The sequence below is a fragment of the Maylandia zebra genome, linkage group LG7 (assembly GCF_041146795.1).
Source record: "Maylandia zebra isolate NMK-2024a linkage group LG7, Mzebra_GT3a, whole genome shotgun sequence".
NCBI classification, from domain to species: domain Eukaryota; kingdom Metazoa; phylum Chordata; class Actinopteri; order Cichliformes; family Cichlidae; genus Maylandia; species Maylandia zebra.
Genome location: NC_135173.1, coordinates 29,810,663 through 29,834,529, shown reverse-complemented (window position 1 = coordinate 29,834,529; position 23,867 = coordinate 29,810,663). Strand labels below are relative to the sequence as shown.

The 23,867-nt window shown below is 43.5% G+C and overlaps 1 protein-coding gene across 1 annotated transcript; it reads right to left on the bottom strand.

Annotated features, from left to right (window-relative positions):
- Window positions 1-10,068: 10,068 nt before the first annotated feature.
- Window positions 10,069-17,461, bottom strand: atp6v1b2 (ATPase H+ transporting V1 subunit B2). The gene is made up of 14 exons (XM_004556122.5): window positions 17,231-17,461; window positions 16,452-16,507; window positions 16,146-16,244; window positions 15,969-16,062; window positions 15,779-15,856; window positions 14,597-14,736; window positions 14,383-14,484; window positions 14,148-14,245; window positions 13,654-13,777; window positions 13,416-13,566; window positions 13,241-13,323; window positions 12,984-13,088; window positions 12,775-12,904; window positions 10,069-10,818 (listed from the first exon to the last, which is right to left on the bottom strand). The coding sequence occupies exons 1-14, from the start codon at window positions 17,394-17,396 to the stop codon at window positions 10,682-10,684; spliced, it is 1,563 nt and encodes a 520-aa protein (XP_004556179.1). The 5' UTR covers window positions 17,397-17,461; the 3' UTR covers window positions 10,069-10,681.
- Window positions 17,462-23,867: the final 6,406 nt, after the last annotated feature.

Genomic DNA, 23,867 nt, shown 5'->3' with positions numbered 1-23,867 from the left:
GTTTTTCCACACGCTTCTTGCGACCCTGTTGACTATTTTGAATGAAACGCTTGATTGTTCGATGATCACGCTTCAGAAGCTTTGCAATTTTGAGACTGCTGCGTCCCTCTGCAAGATATCTCACTATTTTTGACTTTTCTGAGCCTGTCAAGTCCTTCTTTTGACCCATTTTGCCAAAGGAAAGGACGTTGCCTAATAATTATGCACACCTGATATAGGGTGTTGATGTCATTAGACCACACCCCTTCTCATTACAGAGATGCACATCACCTAATATGCTTAATTGGTAGTAGGCTTTCGAGCCTATACAGCTTGGAGTACGACAACATGCATGAAGAGGATGATGTGGACAAAATACTCATTTGCCTAATAATTCTGCACTCCCTGTAGTGTAATCTTCACATGCTTTATCCAAAGCACATTATCTGTTGATTCCCTCGCTAATTATATTCACAGTATTCCCTCTGCGTCTTTAGGGATTCGCTAGCTTAGGTTAGCTTAGCTCATAGTTAACTCACTAGCAGCATGGCCTCTTCACCTGTCCCTCTTGCACTTTCCTGCTCATTGTGACAGGTGTTAAGTTAACCCTCTGCCTCCTTTAGCAGCAATGTAAAGAACCCACCCACCACTTTAATCTAGATCTTGCTTTAACATATGACATAGAAACTGAACATGTAACAGCGTTTCCTGAAAACTCTCTCTTGTCTGATTATTTCCTAATAACATTTAAATTTACAATAATGGATTCCGCAGCAGTGGGGAGTAGATTTCATCACAGTAGATGTCTTCCTGAAAGTGCTGCTCGTTATTGTTTGTTACAGGCCCGTGTCCTCGGGTACCAAATGCAAACGAGAGTTCGTTAGCTGAACAAACTGACAGGAAAGAGGCGAGTGAGGAGCAGAGGGAGGCGGGTCGAGCAGTGTAATATCAAAGATCCCTCAATGAATCAGGACAAGCTCTCTCTTCTCCTGTCCTGATTTTATTCCTATCTTCTTTCTCCTTCACCTTATTTCCTTTTCTTTTCTCCTTTCCTATATTTGACTTCTTTCCCCTCCTCATTTGTTACCCTGATTTCTTTTGCTTATTCCTTTTCTATCCTGGCTTCCTTTGTACTACTACCACCATTTCTTTTTTCTTTCCAGTACTTCTTTCTATTCTCATGTTTTTCCTCTGTTCCTCGCCTTGTTTCTTTTCCTTATTTCTTGAAGGCTACTTGTTTGCTTTCCTAGGTTCCAGTGCTCCATTCCTATTCTTGTTCACTCATCTCATGTACTCATTTCATTTTTTGTTCTTTCCTCTCTTTGTTTCCTGTCTTCTTATTCATATTCTCATTTATTAGCTGTATGTCAGCACAGATAGATTTATAGTCCCAAATCACCTGAATGCACTTTATACTGTAAGAAGCTGTCATGTAGCTGTTTGCAACCATGCTCTAACCCAGGGGTAGGCAACTCCAGGCCTCGAGTGCCGGTGTCCTGGAGGTTTTAGATGTGTCCATGATCCATCACAGCTGATTTAAAGGGCTAAATGACTCCTCAGCATTTCTTGAAGTTCTCCAGCAGAGGCCTGGTAATGAACTAATCATTTGATTCAGGTGTGTTAACCCAGGGTGCGATCTAAAACCTGCAGGACACCGGCACTCGAGGCCTGGAGTTGCCTACCCCTACTCTAACCACATTAGAAAGAAACACGTATGTAATTCATCCATTAAATAATAAATACCTGATTGATATTTCTCGCACTGTAAGAGACAGTCTAACTGGACCTGGATTCTACATGAAAACATCAACATCTACACTTCGACCAGATATGAAAGAATCGTAACTGTGCAACAGACGTCAGTTTGTTCATGTAAAAGTTCCACTGGGGTCAGTGCTAGGACCAATTCTGCTTCTCTTTGGCAGTTCATTAGAAGACATAGCATACACTTTCACTGCTATGCAGATGACACACAAATTTCTCTATCTATGAGGCCAGATAGCACACACCAATCAGTTAAAGTGCAGGAATTTCTCAAAGACATAAAGACCTGGATGGCCTCTAATTTTCTGCTTCTAAATTCAGATAAAACTGAGGTTATTGTACTCGGCCCTGGAAATCTTAGAAATATGGTATCTAACCAGATTCTTACTCTGGATGGCATTACCAGTAACAATGTAAGGAATCTTGGAGTCATTTCTGTCCTTCAATGAACATATTAAAAAAAATATACGACTGCATTCTTCCATTTGACACTGAATCCTCCTTAAGCTAAGATGCAATAAGCTAAGGTCGCTCCTAAACTCTAAATTATTGACAGCTGTGGGAAAAGCCAAATTTCCTGATCGATTTTCACCCTCACCTCCTTTTTATCCTGTGAAAAGGACAAAAGAACAGAAATAAAGAAGTGACTGTCAAGCTTTTAACCAACATCATAACAAGCCACAGAAGATTAAAGTTTGGGAACAGCTGCTCCTGATATGAAGCTGCCAGTAAACACTAAAAGTACTTCTTATTCTAAATGAGCCATTCCAGTCGCATTAATCTCAGTTAAGATAGTCTGTAGCAGCACATCATGATGAGTTATTTAAACTCATCAAATATGCCGTAAACCATAAATGCTCTGCAGCATTTTCCTCTGAAATCAAGTGATGGAGCAGAAAAGTAGTCTGAAATGTTTTTTTTGTTCTGTTCTGTAATCTCAGACCGATATCTGATGTGAAGTGCTGTTTTTAAAATCCCGACACTTCACCGTGAGGGGGGATTCCTCTGAAGTGCCTGGCCTTGAGTGCAGGTTAATAACTTACACACACTCCCACTTCAGATCATCAGCCTAATGCATAGTGAAGAAAAACACGGCATTCTGGTTAAACGTATGGACTCTGACAGGAGGTGCGGTAGGATTTGTTCCCATGGAAACGCTCTGAAAGCTTCGTGACAACTACTGACGTCATCTGAGCTGTTTCTACTCTTTGAGGTGTCCCTTTTTTTATTCTTTAATCTTCATTGGGTTCAAATCCCATTTATCCAAGCTGAACAGCAACAGGGTTGCAGCAGAGTGGAAGCAGTGGAGCACTGCAGCAACCTGCAGGTCTGAAAACAGTTTGCATTATTAAGGGTGTGGCCTCTCAGACTGATAGGTGGATGATGACACAGATGGTTGCAGCTGCTAGTTTCACCTGAACTGGGCCTCTGGACCATGTTTGTCCTGTTGGAGCCTTTTGGAGCATTTTTAATGACTTCATGTGACCAATAACATGGCTGCTACGAGGTTACTGTACTAACAGACTGTTGAAAATGCTAATGCTGAAGCTTCAGACTGCGACATCAGTGAAACTCATGGTGGCAGGTCTGTGATTATCATACTTTTCATGTTTCAAGTCTGGCAGAAATTCTGCAGCGGTCGAGGTGAAAGAACTCGGCCGAGTTCTTCAGGCTCTTTATTCTCTGCAGTGAGCACTTTTCACATTTCACAGATGTGGCGAGCTTTTAACTTGTGAAACAATTACCAACTCTTATAAGATTGTTGGAATAATAAAAAATACCTGCTCTTTCCTGTTACATCCTTAAACTGACAGAGGAGTGAAGGAGTGACAGACAGATGCCATACACTGATTGGACCACATTATGCTGCTATTACTGCAGCTCAACAATCATGAGCAGAAGATCAGCCAGTAAACTCTGTTTACTACTCTGTGTGTGTGTGTGTGTGTGTGTGTGTGTGTGTGTGTGTGTGTGTGTGTGTGTGTGTGTGTGTGTGTGTGTGTGTGTGAGAGAGAGAGAGAGAGAGAGAGCATGCACAGGTATTTTCATTTCACATCGTTATTTCAATTATACGTGTGTGTGTGTGGTGGGGAATACACAGTGACAGCTCATGAATAATCCCCCCCCCCCCCCCGTGCAGGAAGCGTGTGTTTATCTACCCTTTAGACTGCTTATTGACACAAACACACACACACACAGAAATACATCAGAATAAACACGCTGAGGCGGCCGGGTGGGAGTGCTGCAGACATTTATCAGACGGGCTAACAAAGAGAAGTCAGAGTGATGCTCCTGAAGATTAACAGGGTGGTTTCACTGCAGTCAGTGTCAGTTTACTGCCTGATGCATTCACTGACATCCTGTTCACAATGAAGTTTGAATCCACTTTCCTCTTTGAGGCTGCGTTTCTGTTCAGAAAAAAAAATTCTTTGTTTGTGCATCTGCGACAAGCTCAGATTGAACAACAGAGGCCTCGCAGGTGACGGGGGTCAAGTACGCGAGCACGGACTCGTGATTTGTACAACTGGAACACCAGCGTACTTGATGATGTCACAGGTCCGGAGTTTTTACTTCCGTCCCCTCTTAATTTAACTGTGAGTAATATGTTATGAAGCTTAACTTTAATCACAGGCAAACCGATTTACTCAGGAACAAATAAAACACTGAAATAAACCAAACATTAACATTTAGAAGTGATCTAAGTTACTTATATATCATGTTTAACCTCAGTAGTGAAATCTTTATTAATAAAAATAGTGTACATGTACATACATGTACATACCTTAATAAAAACAAGCAGGTGAGATGTTAGAACGCTTTTTATTTTTATTTTAGTACAATAGACAGCTGCTGGGGTTTGGGGTTTGTTTAACCTGAGTAGCGAAAAGACCGCGGGGGGGTTGAAAACGATGTGCCGAGAGTCCGCTGTTCTCGCCGGCTCTAATGATCCTCGACCTCGCTGTCTGCTATGGAGCTGGCGGGTCACAGACGTCTCCAAAAACGTCGGAGCGCGTTTGGAAATATATGATATCTTGATAAATCGAGCAGATATTTGAAGTTTACACAGCTACATTCTCGCTTGAAAATAACTTAAAAGTTTATTTTGTGACCCAGAAAGAGTAATATTTAAAAGGTTTTAGCCGCGCTCCTCCATCATTGCCGCGTTTGGGTTTTGGACGAAATGCATTCTGGGATATTTAGCTGTACCAAGTCCACACAAGTTACCACTGATGCATGCTCGATAAAACGGGCGGAGCGAGAACACATCCGGGACTTTTTCGCGTTCTCGGCTTGATGCGTACTTTGAATTGGAACAGTACTTGGTCTCCGACTGATGACGTATCACGAGTACACAAGAACGCAAGTACGCACAAGTACGCATATTGAGAAAGGCCCCACCTCTCCAGTCCCACCGTCCCACTGTGACATCACCATGTGAATACTCTGTTCACCCCTCCCCCCTTACACATGCTGTGTGGCCCAAACAGGGTTTAGTTACATGAAAGTAGCAAAGTGTGCTTTAACATATAACAGCCAGCCTTACCCAGCACTCACATCTCCAAAACACTGATGTCCAGAAACCGGTGGGTGGGTGATTGAGCGGATCATGCTTTGGATATAAAGCCTATAAAACAGAGAAGAAACTGTCTTTCCTATTAGTGATTTTTATTTAGTGATTTTGTTGACATCAATAATCATCATGGATTCATTTTTAAATCAGTCATTGGTTTATTTCTGTTATTACTGTTGTTGTGTAAAGTGCCAGAGATTCCTGTTTGATCCCAGGAGGAGACAATGATCTCAAGTGGTGTAAATCGAATACACACCCCTGCCGTGGGGATCTCTAGTGAATAACAGAGCGGCCGAAAGCAGCTTTTTGTCTCACGGCTGAAGAAGTGTCATGAAAAGTCATTTGTATCTGATCTGCAAACATCCTTTGTTGTGTTTTTTGTGTTAAAGTTTCCATAAACTGCTGCGGTCAGTAAAACACTCAGCCGAGGGCACCACGAAGCACAGAGATGCTCTGAGGAGACGCCCGACCCTCCAACACCGCCGCCACACACACACTGACACACACACGTACAGACACACACACGTACAGACACACATACACACACACACAGTGACAGGGTGGCAGGGTTACCAGTCACTGTGAGCAATCAGAGCAGTGTGCAGAGACAGAGATGCCACATACCTGCCACCATCCATCAACATCACAGCCTCACACTTGTCCATTTAAATTCATGTCAACAGCAGAAGAGAAGAGAAGAGAAGAGAAGAGAAGAGAAGAGAAGAGAAGAGAAGAGAAGAGGAGAGTCAAACTGAAACCATGAAGCACTTTAATAAAAATGTGGTAATTTAAACAGGAACTCTTGTAGCAAAATCTGATATTGTAGTGGAAAAATAATAAACCCAGTTTTGTTAAAAGCACCAGGATTACAAGCAGGCCTCATTCTGTGCTGGAAATCACTGCAGGTGCTCAGAAATGCTTTTGAAAACCATCGCAGCTCATTACTGCATCCACACAGGAAGTTCAAACCCCACCATGCAAAGAACAAACAGACCCCCAGAAACGCTGCCCCCTTTCTCTGAGGTCATGTCAGATGAGGCTGAGTGGAGACCGTCCCACACTCTTCAGGCTAAATAGAGAAGAAACTATCCTGCCTGGTGTAAGCACACAGGTCAAAACGCTCTGTTAGTACAGTAACCTCACAGCAGCCATAGTGCTGGTCACATGACGTCATTTAAAAGATGCTCCAAAACGCTCCAGAGGTCCAGTTCAGGTGAAGCTAGCAGACAGCTAGCAGCAACAGCTGCCTGTGTCAGCATCCACCTGTCAGTCACAGAAGGCACGCCCCTAATGATGCAACCTCTAAGCATTAATGCAATTTAAACAGGTGAGTTATAAAAACATCCTCCCTCCATAGCACTGTTATGAAGGAGGAAACATTAGTTTGACAAAGAAGAATATAATTCATAAGTAAATAACAAGGAGAGGATTTCCCGTCTGTCTGCGGCACTGGGAGGTGTCAGCTTAGTCCCACGGGGAGCTGCATGTAAATAAGCCTGAGTCTTTGGGCTGACATTTTAACAGGCCGGCTTCCTCGTCCCTGAGGTCAGTCGAGTCTTCGCTTTGACAAAGAGACATGCAAATAACTGCAGGCAGAGACACAAAATATCATCTCTGTCAGCGCTGCATTTATCTCTCTGTGAAAATACAGAGCACACGTTAAACGGCAGGGAGTCAGTGCCCATAGACTACATTTTAAATCTTTACAGCAGAAATAAACATGTTTACAGCCTGATAAACAAACTGTTTGGTCTCTGTGGATAATTTAAACCTTCATAACACCTGTAGGAGGATATAACTTTTTTTATGACTTACTTGTTAAAAGTGCATTGAAGTATAAGTACTTTAACTGTGGTAAAATATCTGGATATTTGATATGGTTCAGAGTCAGATAAAAATACTAAAGACACTTTTGAGTTTCACACAGAGAAACAAAAGTGTTGTGGATCAGTGAGCCCCAGACCTGCTGTATGTATTAGTGGATGATCCGATATCATCGTGTTGGTGTTGTTCCCAGATCATCATGAAAATGTTGTTCCAGGTTCAACATTGCAAGTGACCAATCACATTGTTCTGACGTTATTCTTTTGCGCGCCAAGCCATTTGTGCATTTATGAAATTCCAATGTTGCAAGGACAATATCAATTCGTTTATTAAAGGGTTACGGTTAGGGTTAGGGTCAGGGTCCGTTGATCGGCGGACAGAAGCGGTTTCTCGCAGCTTAAGTACAGTTTTTTGTTTTAAGGCGGTTTTTCCCGGAGTCGCAAAAGTATGACGTCACAACATTCTGATTGGTCACTTGTTGATCCTGGAACAACATCTAGTATGATGATCTGGGAACAACATCAACACGAGGATATCAGATCGTGCAGTTTCTCCAGCCTCTGCCCTCCCACCCCCCACCCCCCGCCTGGACTTCCTCCTCCTCTAGCCCTCAGTTGGATTATTCTGTTAAATCAAAGCATGTGAAGTAACAGAAGATAACAGCGAGTTCCTTTCATCAGAACAAAGCTGGTTTGTGCCTGGAGGATGGGAAACTGAAGATATGCAGCGGTCATGCAAAGGCAAGTGTGAGTCTGCATAAAGAAAAAACCCTACCCTCTAACCCTCTGCTCAGGCTGTCCTCCTGGACATCTGCAGACCTGCAGGGCCACAAACACGCCTACAAACACACAAGCTGATTTTAAATTCCCAAACTTCTAAAGACATGATTATTTCTCACTGATTTGGTGGTAAACATATAAAACAAGGAGATGGAGCAGAGCAGCAGGAAACTTCAGGTGAAAAAAAAAAGACAAAGATGTTTTTATAAAAGCCTTAAAGCCACTCACAGGAACTAACGCAGGAACAATGGTTGCCATCATGTTGATGTTAATGACTGTTTGTCCTGTGAGAGCTGAGAGAGCGCACAGGTGTGGGAGGAAAACACAAACCACTCTTTGTCTGGCTGCAGGAGGATGGAGAAAGATGGAGACCGAGGACAAGAAGGATGATTGACTTAGATTTAAATATACTAAAGGGGCAGGGCCAAGAGATGGCCACTATAGACTGTATATGAAAGATATGTATATGTAGGTAGCTTCCAGGTGCCTGAAATGTTTTCTAATGACCATCAGGGGGCGCCTCCTCTGAAGTCTGACGTTGTTGAGGTCTGTTAACCATCATATCCAGCTTCCTAACCCCAACACACAGCAGTTAAAGTGCTAACTGATTGGTGATGTCACAGTGCCGTCTTTTATATACAGTCTGTGTATATTACTTTCTCTCCATGCTGAACGTGGAAAATACAGTCACTGCTCTCTCTCGCCTGCATATTTCCCCATTCGGACAAATGTCAGCATGTGTGCTGTAATGTGCTGTGATTGGTCAGTTAGGACGCCTGTTTCTTCACCACAGGAAGTGCAGTGTGGTCAAAAGCAGCAGCAGCTTGTGGTGGTTTAAGGTGATGCTCTCAGAGGGATGCAGGCAGTGATACTGGAGGATCACGTACAGGCCAACAGCACCTCCCTGTGGACCCCTGAAGAACTGCAGGGACTGAGTGGAGCACCAGCAGTTGATTCGTGTCTGTCACTGTTTTTAACGTGGGTGTTTGCTGCCGTGACGTCATCGACCTCTCCTGTAGCTGGTCGGCGTCCACGGGGACTCGGTGTGGATTTTTTTAGGCTTTAACTGGAATCTTCTGCTCTGACTCTTTTACAATTTTGCAGCACTTTTGTTCCTGCACTTCAAGCTGTGTGTTTGTCGTGCGCGTGCTCACAGAGCTCTGCATGAAGCTCCAGCTGTTCCCCACACAGTCCTCCACGGCAGCTTCAAGCAGTGCAAAGCATAAAGTTCCTGTTCAGGCTGTGCTGAGACTGAGGTTTAAGTTCAACAAACCATCTGGGCGCTTTGATAAAATCCTAAATTATAATGAAATAAGCAACACAGCAGGTGATTCTCATTCATTAAGAGAGATAAATTAACTTTTATGGATTCATAACTTTCCCAGACACTTCCAATAACAGGTTCAAGCATCTGTTGGACTCCTTTAATTAAAGGAGTTCACCTGTCGCTCCCTAGGTAACTTATTGTGACTTATTGTGAGCTCACTGATGGATATTTATTAGTGAATAAGTGATGTAATGAGTCTCAGGAGCTTCAGTTCATCAGTAAGATGTAAAAACAGTTTGATGGATGTTGATGGAGCTCTGTTTTGGTGGAGGTCTGGGCTCTGAGCTGCTGCTATGCCCTTTGTGTTTTCATGCACTTTACAGATTTCTGTGAATCTGCAGCATTAATAATGTGCAGCTGTGTGGACCCATGAGTGACGCATCCACAGGAAAGGTGACTCAGGTGTCTCAGCAGACTGAACTATAATTCACTTAGTGTACTGGGTTATAAAGCACACCTGTAGCCCATCCTGCTCTCACTCTGGCTGCAGCTGACGCAGGTATGTGGGAAACAGACTCACCTGGGGAGCAGCTGGTAGCAGCACTGGGCTGTCCTCGTGTAAACTTCCTCCCAGCTACCTGTGCTCACCCGGTGGTTGAGCTAAGCTGCGTTTGTGTGGATACACACACATATGTAGTGAGAGGAGTTTTCTGGAAGAAGATTCATGAGTTTAAGGATGTTTTTAAGAGGGTGTAGGTGTTTCCATGTCACACCATCCCGTGCTCCAGCCGTCCATCCACCACGACCTCCTTGCTGCTCAGACTCCTTCATGTTAACCCACAGCTGTGTTCATACACGGCATTAAACACACGACCGCTCAGGAATGATGACACAGCAGCTTTTATTTCAGACTGCACTTCAGGCACCAACAGGAAACATTCAGCGGCGATGCATGCAGTTTGTACATCCACCAATGAGCACGCAGTGCCTACAAAGAACACACACATTCATCGTCACATCAAGCTTTTGGCATGAGAAAAAAAAAAAAAAAAAAGAGTACACTGAATCTAAAGGAACCACAAGAACTGCACAGAACGCACAGAACCTCACACCTGATTTAAAGACACAATAAAAATGGAATTTACACTTTTCTTTGGATGTGTTTGAATTATTATTTTGACCTTGATCAGAAGACATCAGCATTTCTAATGCGGCATGAAATGAGCACGACAGAACATCTGGATTCAACATCTGTCTCTGCTGAAGTTCTGCAGGTCCTCATAAAATAACCTCTGACGTTAAACTGACCACAGAGTGCAAATCATCATCATCATGAACACGCTGATGTGCAGGCTCCTCCTCCTCGTCTCCTTCCTCTCTGAGTGGAAGCAGGACATGAAGGTCATGAGTGTGAGAACGTCACAGCATCACATCACTACACTGTACGAACACAGCGAGGGCAGGAAGCAGTGTGTGTGTGTCTGTGTGTGTGTCTAGTTAGTGTTTGGCCTCTCGGGGGTAGAACTCGGCCAGTGTGCTCTGGGGGATCCTCTTAAGCATCTCTTTGGGGAAGATCCTCATGAGCTGCCAGCCAATGTCCAGAGTCTCAAACACGCTGCGATTCTCATAGGCACCTAAACACAAACACAGGGACAGGTGAACACCAGTGTCTGACATCACAGCAGTTTGATGTGGGTATCGGGTGGACAAAGAGTCACATGACCCGTGAAATGCTCCTCCTAATGTGAGGGCACTCAGAGCCTGAAGCAGATAACCCGGGTTAACAGAGAAAGCTGATAACCATCATCATCGTACCTGTCATCTCTGACTGGGAGTTAGGATTTATTAAAGTTTATTTAAGTATCAAAAGTCTGTTAAAGCTGCCAAATCTGCCTTTTTGTCTAGCATTATTATGACTAATAGCCACAACCCCCGAGCACTTTTTAATACTTTTAATTCTGTGATAAACCCTCGCACTACCACTTATAGGGATGCTTCCCCTGCTCTTTGTGATAAATTCTTAAAGTATTTCTCTGATAAAATCTCAGCTCTAAGGGCTTCTCATCCATCTCATCCATCATCAGTTTTAGACCCAGTTCCAGCTTCTGAATGCTTGACTGTCTTTCAACAGTTTGAGCCAGTGTCTTATTCTGCTTTAAAAGATATAATTGATCATCTCAAAATCTCTGGTTCCCCGCATGATATTCTTCCTTCTCGTTTCTTTAAGGAAGCTTTACATGTTATTGGTCCTTGTATCTTATCTCTGCTGAATGCATCATTGTCATCAGGTTGTGTACCGTCTGTCTTTAAGCATGCTGTTGTGCAACCTATTATGAAAAAGCAAAATCTTGACCCTAATGGTCTCACTAACTACAGCAACACTCCTCGGCTTCTGCCCCTATTTATTGTGGTGTGCCTCAAGGGTCCGTGCTTGGTCCTGCTCTTTTCTCTTTGTACATGTTGCCCTTGGGATTAATTTTTAGTAAATACAACATCTCCTTTCACTGTTATGCCAATGATATCCAGATTTATTTACCTTTGAAATCCGATGTGACTGCTTCTTTGCAACCTCTGTTCAACTGTTTGCATGAAGTTAAAATTTGTTTATCACATAATTTTCTTACATTGAACGAAGACCAAAATCACTAGACCAGTTAGCTGATGCCCTAGGCCCTCTCGCTAGCCATCTTTCGTCCACTGTAAGAAACCTCGGAGTGTTCCTGGATGGCTCTTTTAAACTCGAGAAACAGGTCTCCACTGTGGTAAAAAACAGCTTTTACCAGTTGCGTCAGATTTCCAAAGCAAAGCCGTTCTTTCCTTTAAAGGACCTTGAAAAGCTTATCCACGCATTTATCACATCCAGATTGGACTACTGTAACTCCCTCTACGCAGGCCTCCAACACTCTTCTCTTTGCCGGCTCCAGTTAATTCAAAATGCAGCTGCGCATCTTTTAACAGGTACGAGAATTCATGAACACATAACTCCAATTTTAGCCAAATTACATTGGCTCCCTGTTAAATATCTCATAGATTTTAAAATTCTTTTGTTCACTTTTAATATTTTGAATAATTTTGCGCCCAGTTATCTTTCTGATTTACTCCATTCATACAATCCCAACAGAGCACTTAGATCATCCAACCACAGGCTCCTAGCACAACCTAGGTCTCGAATGAAGTCGAGAGGCGACCGGGCCTTGGCAACCGTGGCACCCAGACTTTGGAATAACCTCCCTGTTCATATTCGTACTGCCGAGTCTATCCAGTCTTTTAAATCACATCTTAAAACGTATCGTTTTACTTTGGCTTTTGATTCTAACTAGTTGGCTGTTTTAGCTTGTTGTGTTGTTACCTATTGTTTGTTGTCCTCTTTTATTGTTTGTTTTAACTGTCTCATGTTTTTATTGACTGTGAAGCACTATGGTCAACACTGTTGTTTTAATATGTGCTATATAAATACATTTTGATTTGATTTGATTTGATTTTGATTAAAGCAATTAATAAATCCTAACCAGCTTTCCAAAGAAAGCTGGATCTGTTCAACGTAGTTACATAAAGGTGAACAAACAAGCAAACAAAGAGTCCAATGGCACCTTGAGAGATGAAGTTTTTCTCAAACTTGGTGAGGAACTCCAGGTACAGCAGATCATCGGCCGTCAGAGCCTCCTCTCCCACCACTGCCTTCATGGCCTGGACATCCTTCCCTATAGCATAACAGGCATACTGCACACACACAGACACACACACACTTAGATTAAGCAGGAAGACAGGAGCGTGCAGCCTGGAGCAGGTGTATACGTACGAGCTGGTTGGAGACGTCAGAGTGGTCTCTGCGGGTCATTCCCTCCCCGATGGCGGACTTCATGAGACGGGAGAGAGACGGAAGCACATTGATGGGAGGATAGATCTGAGTGGAGGAAGACGGGGAGGAGAGGTCAGGGTCACCTGATGGCTCTGACGTATGCCAGGTTGACTGACAGAGCCTGGCATTCCTCTACCTGAGGCCGGCTACAGAGCTCAGAGCTCCACAGGTGACGTCTGAAGGCGGAGCTTTGTTACCTGTCTGTTGTGAAGCTGTCTGTCCACGTAGATCTGTCCCTCAGTGATGTACCCGGTCAGGTCAGGGATGGGATGGGTGATGTCTGCGAGAGATGAGAACTTGCTGTGAAATCCACAAAATTCCAATCCTTTGTATGTGAGATGAGCACGTGTGTGTCTGAGTATGTGTGTGTACCGTCGTTGGGCATGGTGAGGATGGGGATCTGGGTGATGGAGCCGCTGCGTCCCTCAACCCTGCCGGCTCTCTCATAGATGGTTGCCAGGTCGGTGTACATGTATCCGGGGAAACCTCGGCGTCCTGGCACTTCCTCTCTGGCTGCGGACACCTGGCGGCGGGGAGCAATCACATGATCATTTCCAGTTTCCTGCAGCGATTTGGGGTTACGGTAAGTGAGAGTGAAAGAGCAGCTGACCTCTCTGAGCGCCTCTGCGTACGAGCTCATATCGGTGAGGATGACAAGCACGTGCTTCTCACACTGATAGGCCAAGTACTCGGCCGCCGTCAGTGCCAAGCGGGGGGTGATGATCCGCTCGATTCTGCAACACAATGGCCCGATAATCTGTGAATGTGGGCCGACCCCCGGTGCAGGTTAGCCTCAGCCATCACTAACTCTTAGAAGAACACAGCTCGACCTGCAGAGCACACCTGTGTGTTCCTGCAACGTTACAAAACTGCTGTTTGAGCGCCTGAAGGTGAACCCCCAAACACTTGACCCGCTCCCACGGCCCATACAGCAAATCTGACATCATCTATGAAACACCTGGAAATCTGCCTTCAGCTCTGTCTGTTTGTCTGTGTGTGTATGCAAATGTGTGTGTGTGTGTGTGTGTGTGTGTGTGTGTGTGTGTGTGTGTGTGTGTGTGTGTGTGTGTGTGTGTGAGCTTTGTTCTTAATGTTTTGTCCTACGTCGGGTCATTGGCCAGGTTGAGGAACAAGCAGACATTGTCCATGGAGCCGTTCTCCTCGAAGTCCGACTTGAAGAACCTGGCTGTCTCCATGTTCACCTGAGGGCGGAGAGTAGATCACTGAGCTCTGTGAGTGGGAGTTTGCAGGTGCTGAGTGTGTGGGGCAGCTTTAAGACATCAATAAACTTGCTCTCATATTCAGAGGCTTCTGATGAGGAAGCATCTGAAGAACTCACCCCCATGGCGGCAAAAACAATGGCAAAGTTGTCCTCGCTGTAGTCCATCACGTCCTTTGACTTCTTCACCAAACCGGCCTGCCGGCAGATCTGAGCTGCAATCTGAGACAGAAGAAGAGGGATCTGATTTCCTTTTCAGTCATTACATCACAATAATGAAGAGGAGGTGATGTGTTTACCGACCCTGCCCCCTCTCGGAGTAGGGTGCGAGTACCTCGTTGTGCGGCAGCCCGGCAGCAGAGAAAATGGGGATTTTCTGCCCTCTGGCGATGCTGTTCATGCCATCGATGGCAGAGATGCCAGTCTGGATCATCTCCTCAGGGTAAATGCGGCACTGAGGGTTTATGGGCTGTCCTGAGGAGAACGTGGTTACAAACACATGTATGAAGGAACTGAACACGTGATCCACTGCAGCAGATAATAACAACTCCAAGAAGTCAGAGACAAGTACACGGAGATTCACAGGTGCAGTTTATGAGGACTCGAGGAAGTCAACATGAAAGCTGAAAACTGAATGTATTTTTCTATTTCAAAACTACAATTATAATGGATTGGATTTATATAGCGCTTTTCAAGGCACCCAAAGCGCTTTACAATACCACTATTCATTCACTCTCACGTTCATACACTGGTGGAGGCAAGCTACAGTTGTAGCCACAGCTGCCCTGGGGCAGACTGACAGAAGCGAGGCTGCCATATCGCGCCATCGGCCCCTCTGGCCAACACCAGTAGGCAAGTAGGGTAAAGTGTCTTGCCCAGGGACACAACGACCAGGACAGAGAGCCCAGGGATCAAACCGGCGACCTTCCGGTTACAGATGCGATTCCCAACCCCCTGAGCCACGGTTTAGCGAAATAAAGTTCCTAAAAATAAACTCATCATGACCCACAGCACAAGAGACTCTGCCCACAACTCTACGTCCTAAAACACATCCTTTAAATTTATTCTAATCACATTTTACTTAAAAACTCATAGAAAGCTGTTTTTATCATTTCCCTCCTTCTGAAATCTGACTTTTCTCCGATTAAACCTCCAAACTTTTGATTCTGTGGGTCGTTCTTTGACCTGAACCGCATGTGAGTCCACGCGATCAAGCCCAGCTCGAACCCTGAGTGACGTCAGTGTGTAACCACATGTTCCACACTGAGGTGAGGTATTAATGAGAAGGTGGGCGTTACTGTGACTGCGAGTCAAACATACAGACAGAGCCTGATTTTGACCACGTGTCTCTATAAAACATTAAAACTGAGATCAGGTTAAATCTGCTGTGTTTTCTCTCATTTCTGACATTTTTCCTCCGAACAAGTCGAAGAAACTTTACTGCCTGTTTCAGATGTTTGCATCAGACTGCTGCACCAATCAGATCATGGCAAGTCTCCTCGAAGCAGAGACATACCCATGATGTCCAGGAAGTCTTCGGCCAGGACAGCGGGTCCTCGGTCGATGGGTTTACCCGACCCGTTAAACACACGACCTGCAAACACAAAAACACGCCTCAGCACACATCTGAGGACCTCATCACACATTCAACAGCGGACGGGGATTCATGAGGACCTTTGTGAACCTCATTCTGTCACGTGACGTACCCAGCATGTCCTCTGAGACCGGCGTCCGTAATATGTCACCTGTGAACTCGCAGCTGGTCTTCTTGGCATCGATGCCTGCAGTCCCCTCAAACACCTGCAGAAGGCAGAGCGGAGGAGGAAACAGTTCATCGGGGTCCTTCTGGAAGTGCCCACATTGTGTCAGACTGATGTGAATACCTGCACCACAGCTTTGGAGCCGGTGACTTCCAGCACCTGGCCGCTCCTCCTGGTTCCATCCGGCAGCGTGAGGTGGACGATCTCGGCGTACCTTGGGAACTGTGAAGGGAGACCACGAGAGTTACCAACCTCCACTATACACGTGTCAGAAAACATAGCACAGTTCACCATTTATTTGAGGGAAACTACATAAACGGATTTAAACGTGGTGTGAGGACGCTCCGACTGCAGGATCTGCTGGTTTTATTGAGAGACGCTTAGTAAAGAGGACGCTGAGACAAACAGCTGAGGAGGTTTTCCTCTTACCTTAACCTGGTCCAGGATCACCAGCGGCCCGTTGACTCCAGACACTGTTTTGTAGGCTGAGGAGACAAAAACAGCACAAGTCAGTACAGCGTGGGTGGAGCACAGGTGGAGCACAGGTGGAGCGCTGCACAGCTGCAGATCTCCACATGACAGCACCGTTTCTCCAACATGTGAAATCTTCTTTTATAAGCTCAAAGTCTCCACCTGCTGGAAGTCACATGAACCACAGTCTGACGGGAGATACGAGCCTTAGAGACTCTGCAGTGTGCAGAACCTAAATATGAATAAAAAAGTTTCTGTTCAACACGAGCCTCTGAAGAGCGTTTCCCTCTCACTTTAAATCACATCACACTGAAAGAACGGGTGTAATGAGCTCGCACATGTTCACCTGTGCAGGTGAGCCTCATCGCTAACACTTTAATCCTGCTCTAAACACTCCGTTTATCGCGTCTGTGCTCCTCTCAGGTCTATGTGATGTGACAGAGAGGAGGCCCAGGATCAGACACAGGAGCATTATTCTGAACTGTGACTGTGAACTGCTGTGAAAGAGTGCAGAAACAGATATATAGGTGAGCTGTCAGGAACATTTTTAATGCTCAGCATGTAATTTACAAGCCGACAAAAGTAAGAGATTACAACGCCAGCACCTGAGAGTTTTTTTCAGCCTCCATCATCGCCTGGTTTATTCCATTAACCCTCATCCTCCTCCTCCTGCTGCGGACCTCAGTCTGCCTGATAATGATGATGATGATAATGATGGTGGTGGTGGTGGGACTCACTGAGGCGCGGCTGGGAGATGTAATCCCGTTTGACGGCCATCACATGTTCCCGGGCGGCAGCGGTGGCGGAGGTAGGAGCGGCGGCCGGGGCTCTGCTCCCGCTGACGGCCGAGGACAGCTCGCTCATCGCCCCGTTCACCATCCCTCTGAGCGCCTTCATCGCCATGTTTCCCCGCAGCGGCGTCCGAGTCGTGACAGCAGCGGGGCATGCGCACGAAACTTCAGCTGCATCAGAAAGGACGCCGAGGAATGTGTCTATGGAACCTCAGTGATGCTAAAACAACATTATTATTATTATTATTATTATTATTATTATTATTATTATTATTATTATATAACAATGTGAATGAATAAAAGAAAAGCTGATGTTTGAAAATATTACATTTAACTGAGCTTTTTGTCAATAAATTATTTTTGTAATAATATTGCACTTTTTATCTAAACTTCTCATTAGAATAAAAACAATAATGTTATAATTAGAATACATATAAATGTATGAATTTATAAGACACGATGATAAGAGGTATATTTGGAGGAGTAAAGGTGAGGCTTCCAAACCGAAGAGCACTGAAGCATGGTGTTGGTAGCATCATGCTCTGGGCTGTTTCGCAGTCAGTGGCTTGAATAATGAAGGAGGAGGACTGCCTTCAAATTCATCAACTTCACCTCAAATCAACAGCTAGATGTTTGAAACTTGGACACTAAGGGTGTCCAAATTCATAGGCTGCATCCTCCTGAGACTACATTTGTAGGCCGATTATGTTACAGCGACGTGACGAAGGCTGTCCAAATTCATAGACTCCTCCAAATGCGGCCAACAAATGCGTCCTCCTTTTCCCCAGATTTGAAGGATGGGTCGGGTGTATCCTTGCTGGCCCACCATATCCCAGAATTCACAGCACAGCCCAGCCAATTCCAGTTTCCAACAATGGTGGCAGTTACTTAGTTTTAATTTTGCTCTTATTACTTTTTCTGGGTTACAAAATAAACCTTTAAGGCGAGAATGTAGGTGTGTAAATTTCAAATATCTGCTTGGTTTATCAAGCCATCACATATTTGCAAAAGTCCTCCGACTTTTTCTGAGACATCTGTTACCCACCCGCTCAATAGCTAGCCGGGGTGAGAACAGTGAACTATTGTTTTCAGCCACCATCCCCGCGGTCTTTCGCTACTCAGGTTAAACATGATACATAAGTCACTTAGATAATTTGAAAATGTTTTTGTTTGGCTTTTTTCTGTTTTATTTGTTCGTGAGTAAATCAGTTTGGCTGAGATTATAGTTATAGTTTTCACACAGCTGAATAAATGTCAAACAGAAAACTGATTAAACAGAAGTGTGACATGATCGAGAATTTACGCCAGTGTCCTGTTATATTTTACATAGCAAGGAGCAGGCAGCTGAGTTTTTATTAAACTCTACCAAGACACAAAAACTGAAGGCTAGACTATGAATTTGGGGCGATCGTGGCTCAAGAGTTGGGCGTTCGTCTTGTAATTGGAAGGTTGCCGGTTCGAGCTCCGACAGTCTCGGTCGTTGTGTCCCCTTGGCCAAGACACTTCACCCGTTGCCTACTGGTGGTGGTCGGAGGGCCCGGTGGCGCCAGTGTCCGGCAGCCTCGCCTCTGTCAGTGGGGCCGAGGGCGTCTGTGGCTACACTGTAGCTTGCCATCACCAGTGTGTGAATGGGTGGATGACTGTGTATAGTGTAAAGCGCTTTGGGGTCCTTAGGACCAAGTAAAGCGCTATACAAATACAGAGCATTTACCATTTGGACACCCCCACTGTGTTCCAGCAGAACAATGATCCCAAACGCACATCCGAACTGGTTTTGGATAAAGCAGGATAACATTAAGCTTCTGGAAAGTTCTTCTCAAAGCTCCGACCTCAACCCTGTGGAAAGTTTGTGGACTCTGGTTAAAAGCTAGGTCTGTGCCATGAAACTAAACAATTATCTTTGTCCTGTCTTCCTCCCCTCACTCCCAACCAGTCGGAGCTGAGCCTAATTCCCTTCCTGTTGAAAAGGGTGTTCTTTCCCACTGTCACCAAAGCGCTTGCTCATATAAAGTGCCTTCAGGTGACTGCTGCTGTGATTTCATGCTAAATATATCGATAAAACTGAATTGTGAACTTTATTTTGAAAATCCCAAATAAAGTCAAACTTGTTCTTTAAAGTCAGTAAAGATGTTGGACAATCATTCCAACCTGGAAACATAGCCACTCAAAGAAATCATTAAAAGCCCAAAATGACCCTGATGTTGATGAGTGGATGGAAACTTTGCCCTCAGAACAGCTTCAGACTGTCTCACCCTGCTTTAAAAGTTAGCCTAAACTACGTTTTGTCCAGTTTTACAGTCTTCACTCAGAGAGAGTGATATTATACCCCTTTCGTCAAAAAAAGTGACAGGTTACTTCCGGAGCTCATTAATTATTCATGAGCTCCGGAAGTCCGGAAGTAGGAAGTAATTAAATTATCCCCTAATTAAATTATCCCCTAATTAAATTAGCTCCGGAAGTCCGGAAGTAGGAAGTAATTAAATAATAAAAATATGATATTCATAAAAATATGATATTCATAAAAATATGATATTCATAAAAATATAATTGATTATTTAGAAAGTTTCTTATATATCAAATTAGCATTCTTTTATTTCTTTAAGCAATTAAAAAATTTATTTATTTTTTTATGCTCAAAAAACGCCATCTGGTGGCGGGTGAGTGTGTGTGCGCGCGCCCGCGCGCGCCCGAGGCTGTGTGTCTGGGCGCGCGGGGGCGCGCCCGTGTCTCCGGACCGTGCTCTCTCGGGCTCTGTGCTCATGTGTTTAAAAATGTATTAAACCATATTAAAATTGTTTAGTTAAACTTGTGCTTTTGTAACGTTCAGTATGGCCACAAACACATGCTGCATGCCTTGGGGGAAAACTTTATTTAGATTTATATGCATTTGTAGATTTAGAATAAAACTCATACTCAGAAAAAACAACTCGTGATCCCCGCAGCCCCCTTAACCTAATCCTTAGATACATAAGCAGGGAAAACTCCTTAAAAAACCCTCCGCTATTTCTCCAAAACCCTACAATAACTTGTTAGGGTACCCCCTCTATTCCCAAAACCTTATATTCGATAACAGGGAAAATCCTGAAAAAATCCTTAGTCTTTTTTCTCAAATTCAGCGCCCCGCGGCTCCCTTCATGCTCAGCCAAACAAAGCCAAAACTCCTTTTAAAAATTTCTCCGCGATTTCTCCAAAACCCCTAGAATAACTTGTTAGCTACCCCTCTATTCCCAAAAACCTTATATTCGATAACAGGGAAAATCCTTATTCTTTTTTCCTTCAAAAACTTCCCTCTTACTAGCAAGCTCTAAAATTCAACCCACACTCTAAGTTCTACCTCGCTCTTAATCTCCGATCCACAACTTCTTGCAGAGCACAATTTTTTCCTGCTTGTTCGCTCCCCGCTCTGCTCCCTAATGCGCTGCTTACCTCGTTTGAAAATTCCCCCCTTAGACCAACTCCGCCTCACTGCGCCCCGCTGCCAATCACATAACCCTTGCACCGCTCCCTTCGCACCCCGGTTAGCCAATCCGCTCCAGGTCTGATTTTACGATCTCCCGCTGATGTTAAGACTATCTTCGAACCCCCAGAAGACATCTGACTTCAGACGTATCAACAACTGGCGCCGCTCAGACTGCTTGCGAGTTCGCATAGGGAGCGGCCGATTTCAACAGCAACTTGCGTCTCTTTCCTTATCCGCATATCATTCGGTAAGTGTTAATCTTCCTCTCTAACTACATTTTTGCATTTTCCTTTTTACCATTCTGTCAATCCTTTCATTTAAAAAAAATAAATAAATATCACAATGGTTTGTAACAGGTACAATACACCATCCATCCATCCATTCGCCTCCACTTATCCTTTTCTCAGGCTCGCGCTGTGCGCTGGAGCCTATCCCACGTACAATACACTTTAAAATATATATAAGCTCCACTTTTAACTCCCGTAAAAGTTTATACATTACATGTCTACATCACCTATCATGGCCTCATCGGGTATCTCATATCATCTTGTTATTGTTATGTTATGCTCCTTTGATATTTTGCTAGTTTGCGTGTTTTAAAACTCTTTTTGTTTTTCTTTATATTTTTAGACCCAGATGTGTTAACCTGATCCCTGCGAAACACCAGCTCTGCGTGGATTTTGACCGCGAGTGACCGGATGTTGTTTCCGGCCTGAGGTTGCCTGAAATGCCGTGAGGCTCGTTTGAAAGATTGCGCCCGAGACCAACTCCGCCTCCAAGGCATGCCTACCTTTAGCTGCCACCAGTGAGATATCAGAGCCGGGCTCCACATATCCAATCAGGAGCACGAGCAAGACAGCTTTTGCAGACTCTCCAGAAATATACAAGTCCTTACCAACTGCTCTGCAACCCAGTGTTTCTGGTCCCCTCACTAACATCGCTTTTTGAGATATTTTTTATGAACCACCAAAAAAGCAATTTTACCCCACAGACTGGGTCTGAGGGCAGCAGCGGGGACAAATGATTGTAATGAAGCGACGGACATTTCATGGCTGGTCTTGCATAATCGTGAGTTATTATGTCATATGGTGATAAGTACATAGTTTTGCAAGAGGCATACAAGCACTGTGGAAAAAGTAATCATAAAACTGTTTTTGTGAACACCCTACGTTATGCTTTAAAAAATGTGATACATGTAATGTGATCATCAAAGAACATGATTTTAAAAAAAAAAAAAAAACTTTTATTCTTATGCTTTTAAAGTATGTCAGATTATCTTAAAACACTTATTTGTATGTTATAATGTTTTTCTTACACCATGTGTAATTTTTATAGACACCGTATTCATTGTATCAATGTGTAATTATGTATCTTTGATAAATAAATAAAATATTTAATCTTGTATTTGTGTACTTTCTGGTGATTCAATAAAAATTAGTCACATATCGCTCTGATAAACACAGATGGCTGAAAGAAATGTTTGATGGAACAAAGGAAACAAGTGTCTTGCTGCTAAACTTTTAAGTCACCATGGTTTAAATGAGAAAGTCTGTATGTAAAACATGAAAAACTCCATATCAGTGATATCTACAAAGGTGTACTCATTTCTTTGTAATGGTACTTTACTGTTCCAATGAAACAAAAAGAAAATCTCATTTTTAAAGTACATTTTTCGGCCATCCTGACCTATTTTCAGGGGCAAGAATGTTGATGTTAGACTGTGTTTTAAATCAGGTTGTGATCTTAAACTAACTATCACAGCACTGATTTCAGTTGTAATCTCAATTAGAATCCCAATTTGGCTTTTCTCCAGTCAGTGTTATGGTGAAATTTAACTTGTTCTTTTGTGTAATTGCACATGGCCCAGCAAAGGACCCCTTAGTAAACTGTACAGCATAAGTTTTCAATTCACTTTTGTCAGAAAACTTCACAGTATGAGAAGTTACAGCACAGTTTCTCCAAACGTGTGGTTCTTTTTCAGCCAGCGTGCTTTTAGAGCATCTACATTAGCTCATGTAGTAAAAGTACAATCAGTAAGTGTACTTTAACATTTGAGATTCCGAGTCACTCTTGCTTAGATCATGTGAACTATATCATGAACCTTTTTTTGTATAATGCATTAAACGTGTTCAAATCAGTTTAGTTAAAATAAATTGAAAATAATCTAGAGACAAGCAACTCCTTTTTAGCGTCTGTTATGTATTTACCTCTCACACCTTAATCTAGATGTTAGTGTTCTCAGAGTTAACATGTCTCATGTTGCCATGTTGTATTTCTAATACCCAGCCTCAGTGTTCGCCCTGTTGACCCTCAAATCCAAACACCAATGATCTAGATATTCACAAAATTCATAAGGAGATTCTTAAGGTCTTAAGTTTTGTTGTTTTTATGTTTTACAAAAAAAAACAACTTCACATTTTTTATATTTTTAAACGAAAGTGACATGCAAGGATATTTTTCTTTAGTGATGTTGCTTCAGCAATCTCAAATACTAATTATTCTGGGAATTTTTATGGTCAAACTATGTGATTTTCCAAATGTGTGTGTGTGGAGTAAAATGACCTTGTTCTTATGATGTTGTCACCGTGAATCATTTAGGATTAACAACACAAATTGTATCGATAGCAGAAACAGTCTTATAACTTATAATTCTCACACGTTACCGCTAGTTTTACAAACGCAGTCTTCTTCAGCTCTGTTTATGTAGCTTTTATGAAACTGATTTTCCATAGTACAAGTAGAATTTAATTTTTCTTTGCTCTCCAGTATAAATGCAATAATTTGCAGGCTTTTTACTGAAACTCTCACAATGCAACACTCAATGCTCAGAGCTTCATATATCAACAGCTCTGAAAATATCTTCTTTTTTAAAGTAATGTAGGACAGGATCTCTCACTCTCTGTGTCTCAAAAAAACCCAACTAAACTGGCAATCACCACTAAACAAATGAAAGTAGTTTATGGCTTTTTTATCAGCTGCATTTCTTTCATTTATGTATTGATCCCATTGTTTATTGGTAATGCTTTTAGGTCACTGTTTTAGCATGTCTGCCTCACACTCCATTTAAACAGTTTAACAGATAGTGGGGTCTGGTAAGGAAGTTGGGGGGAAGCAGACAACTCC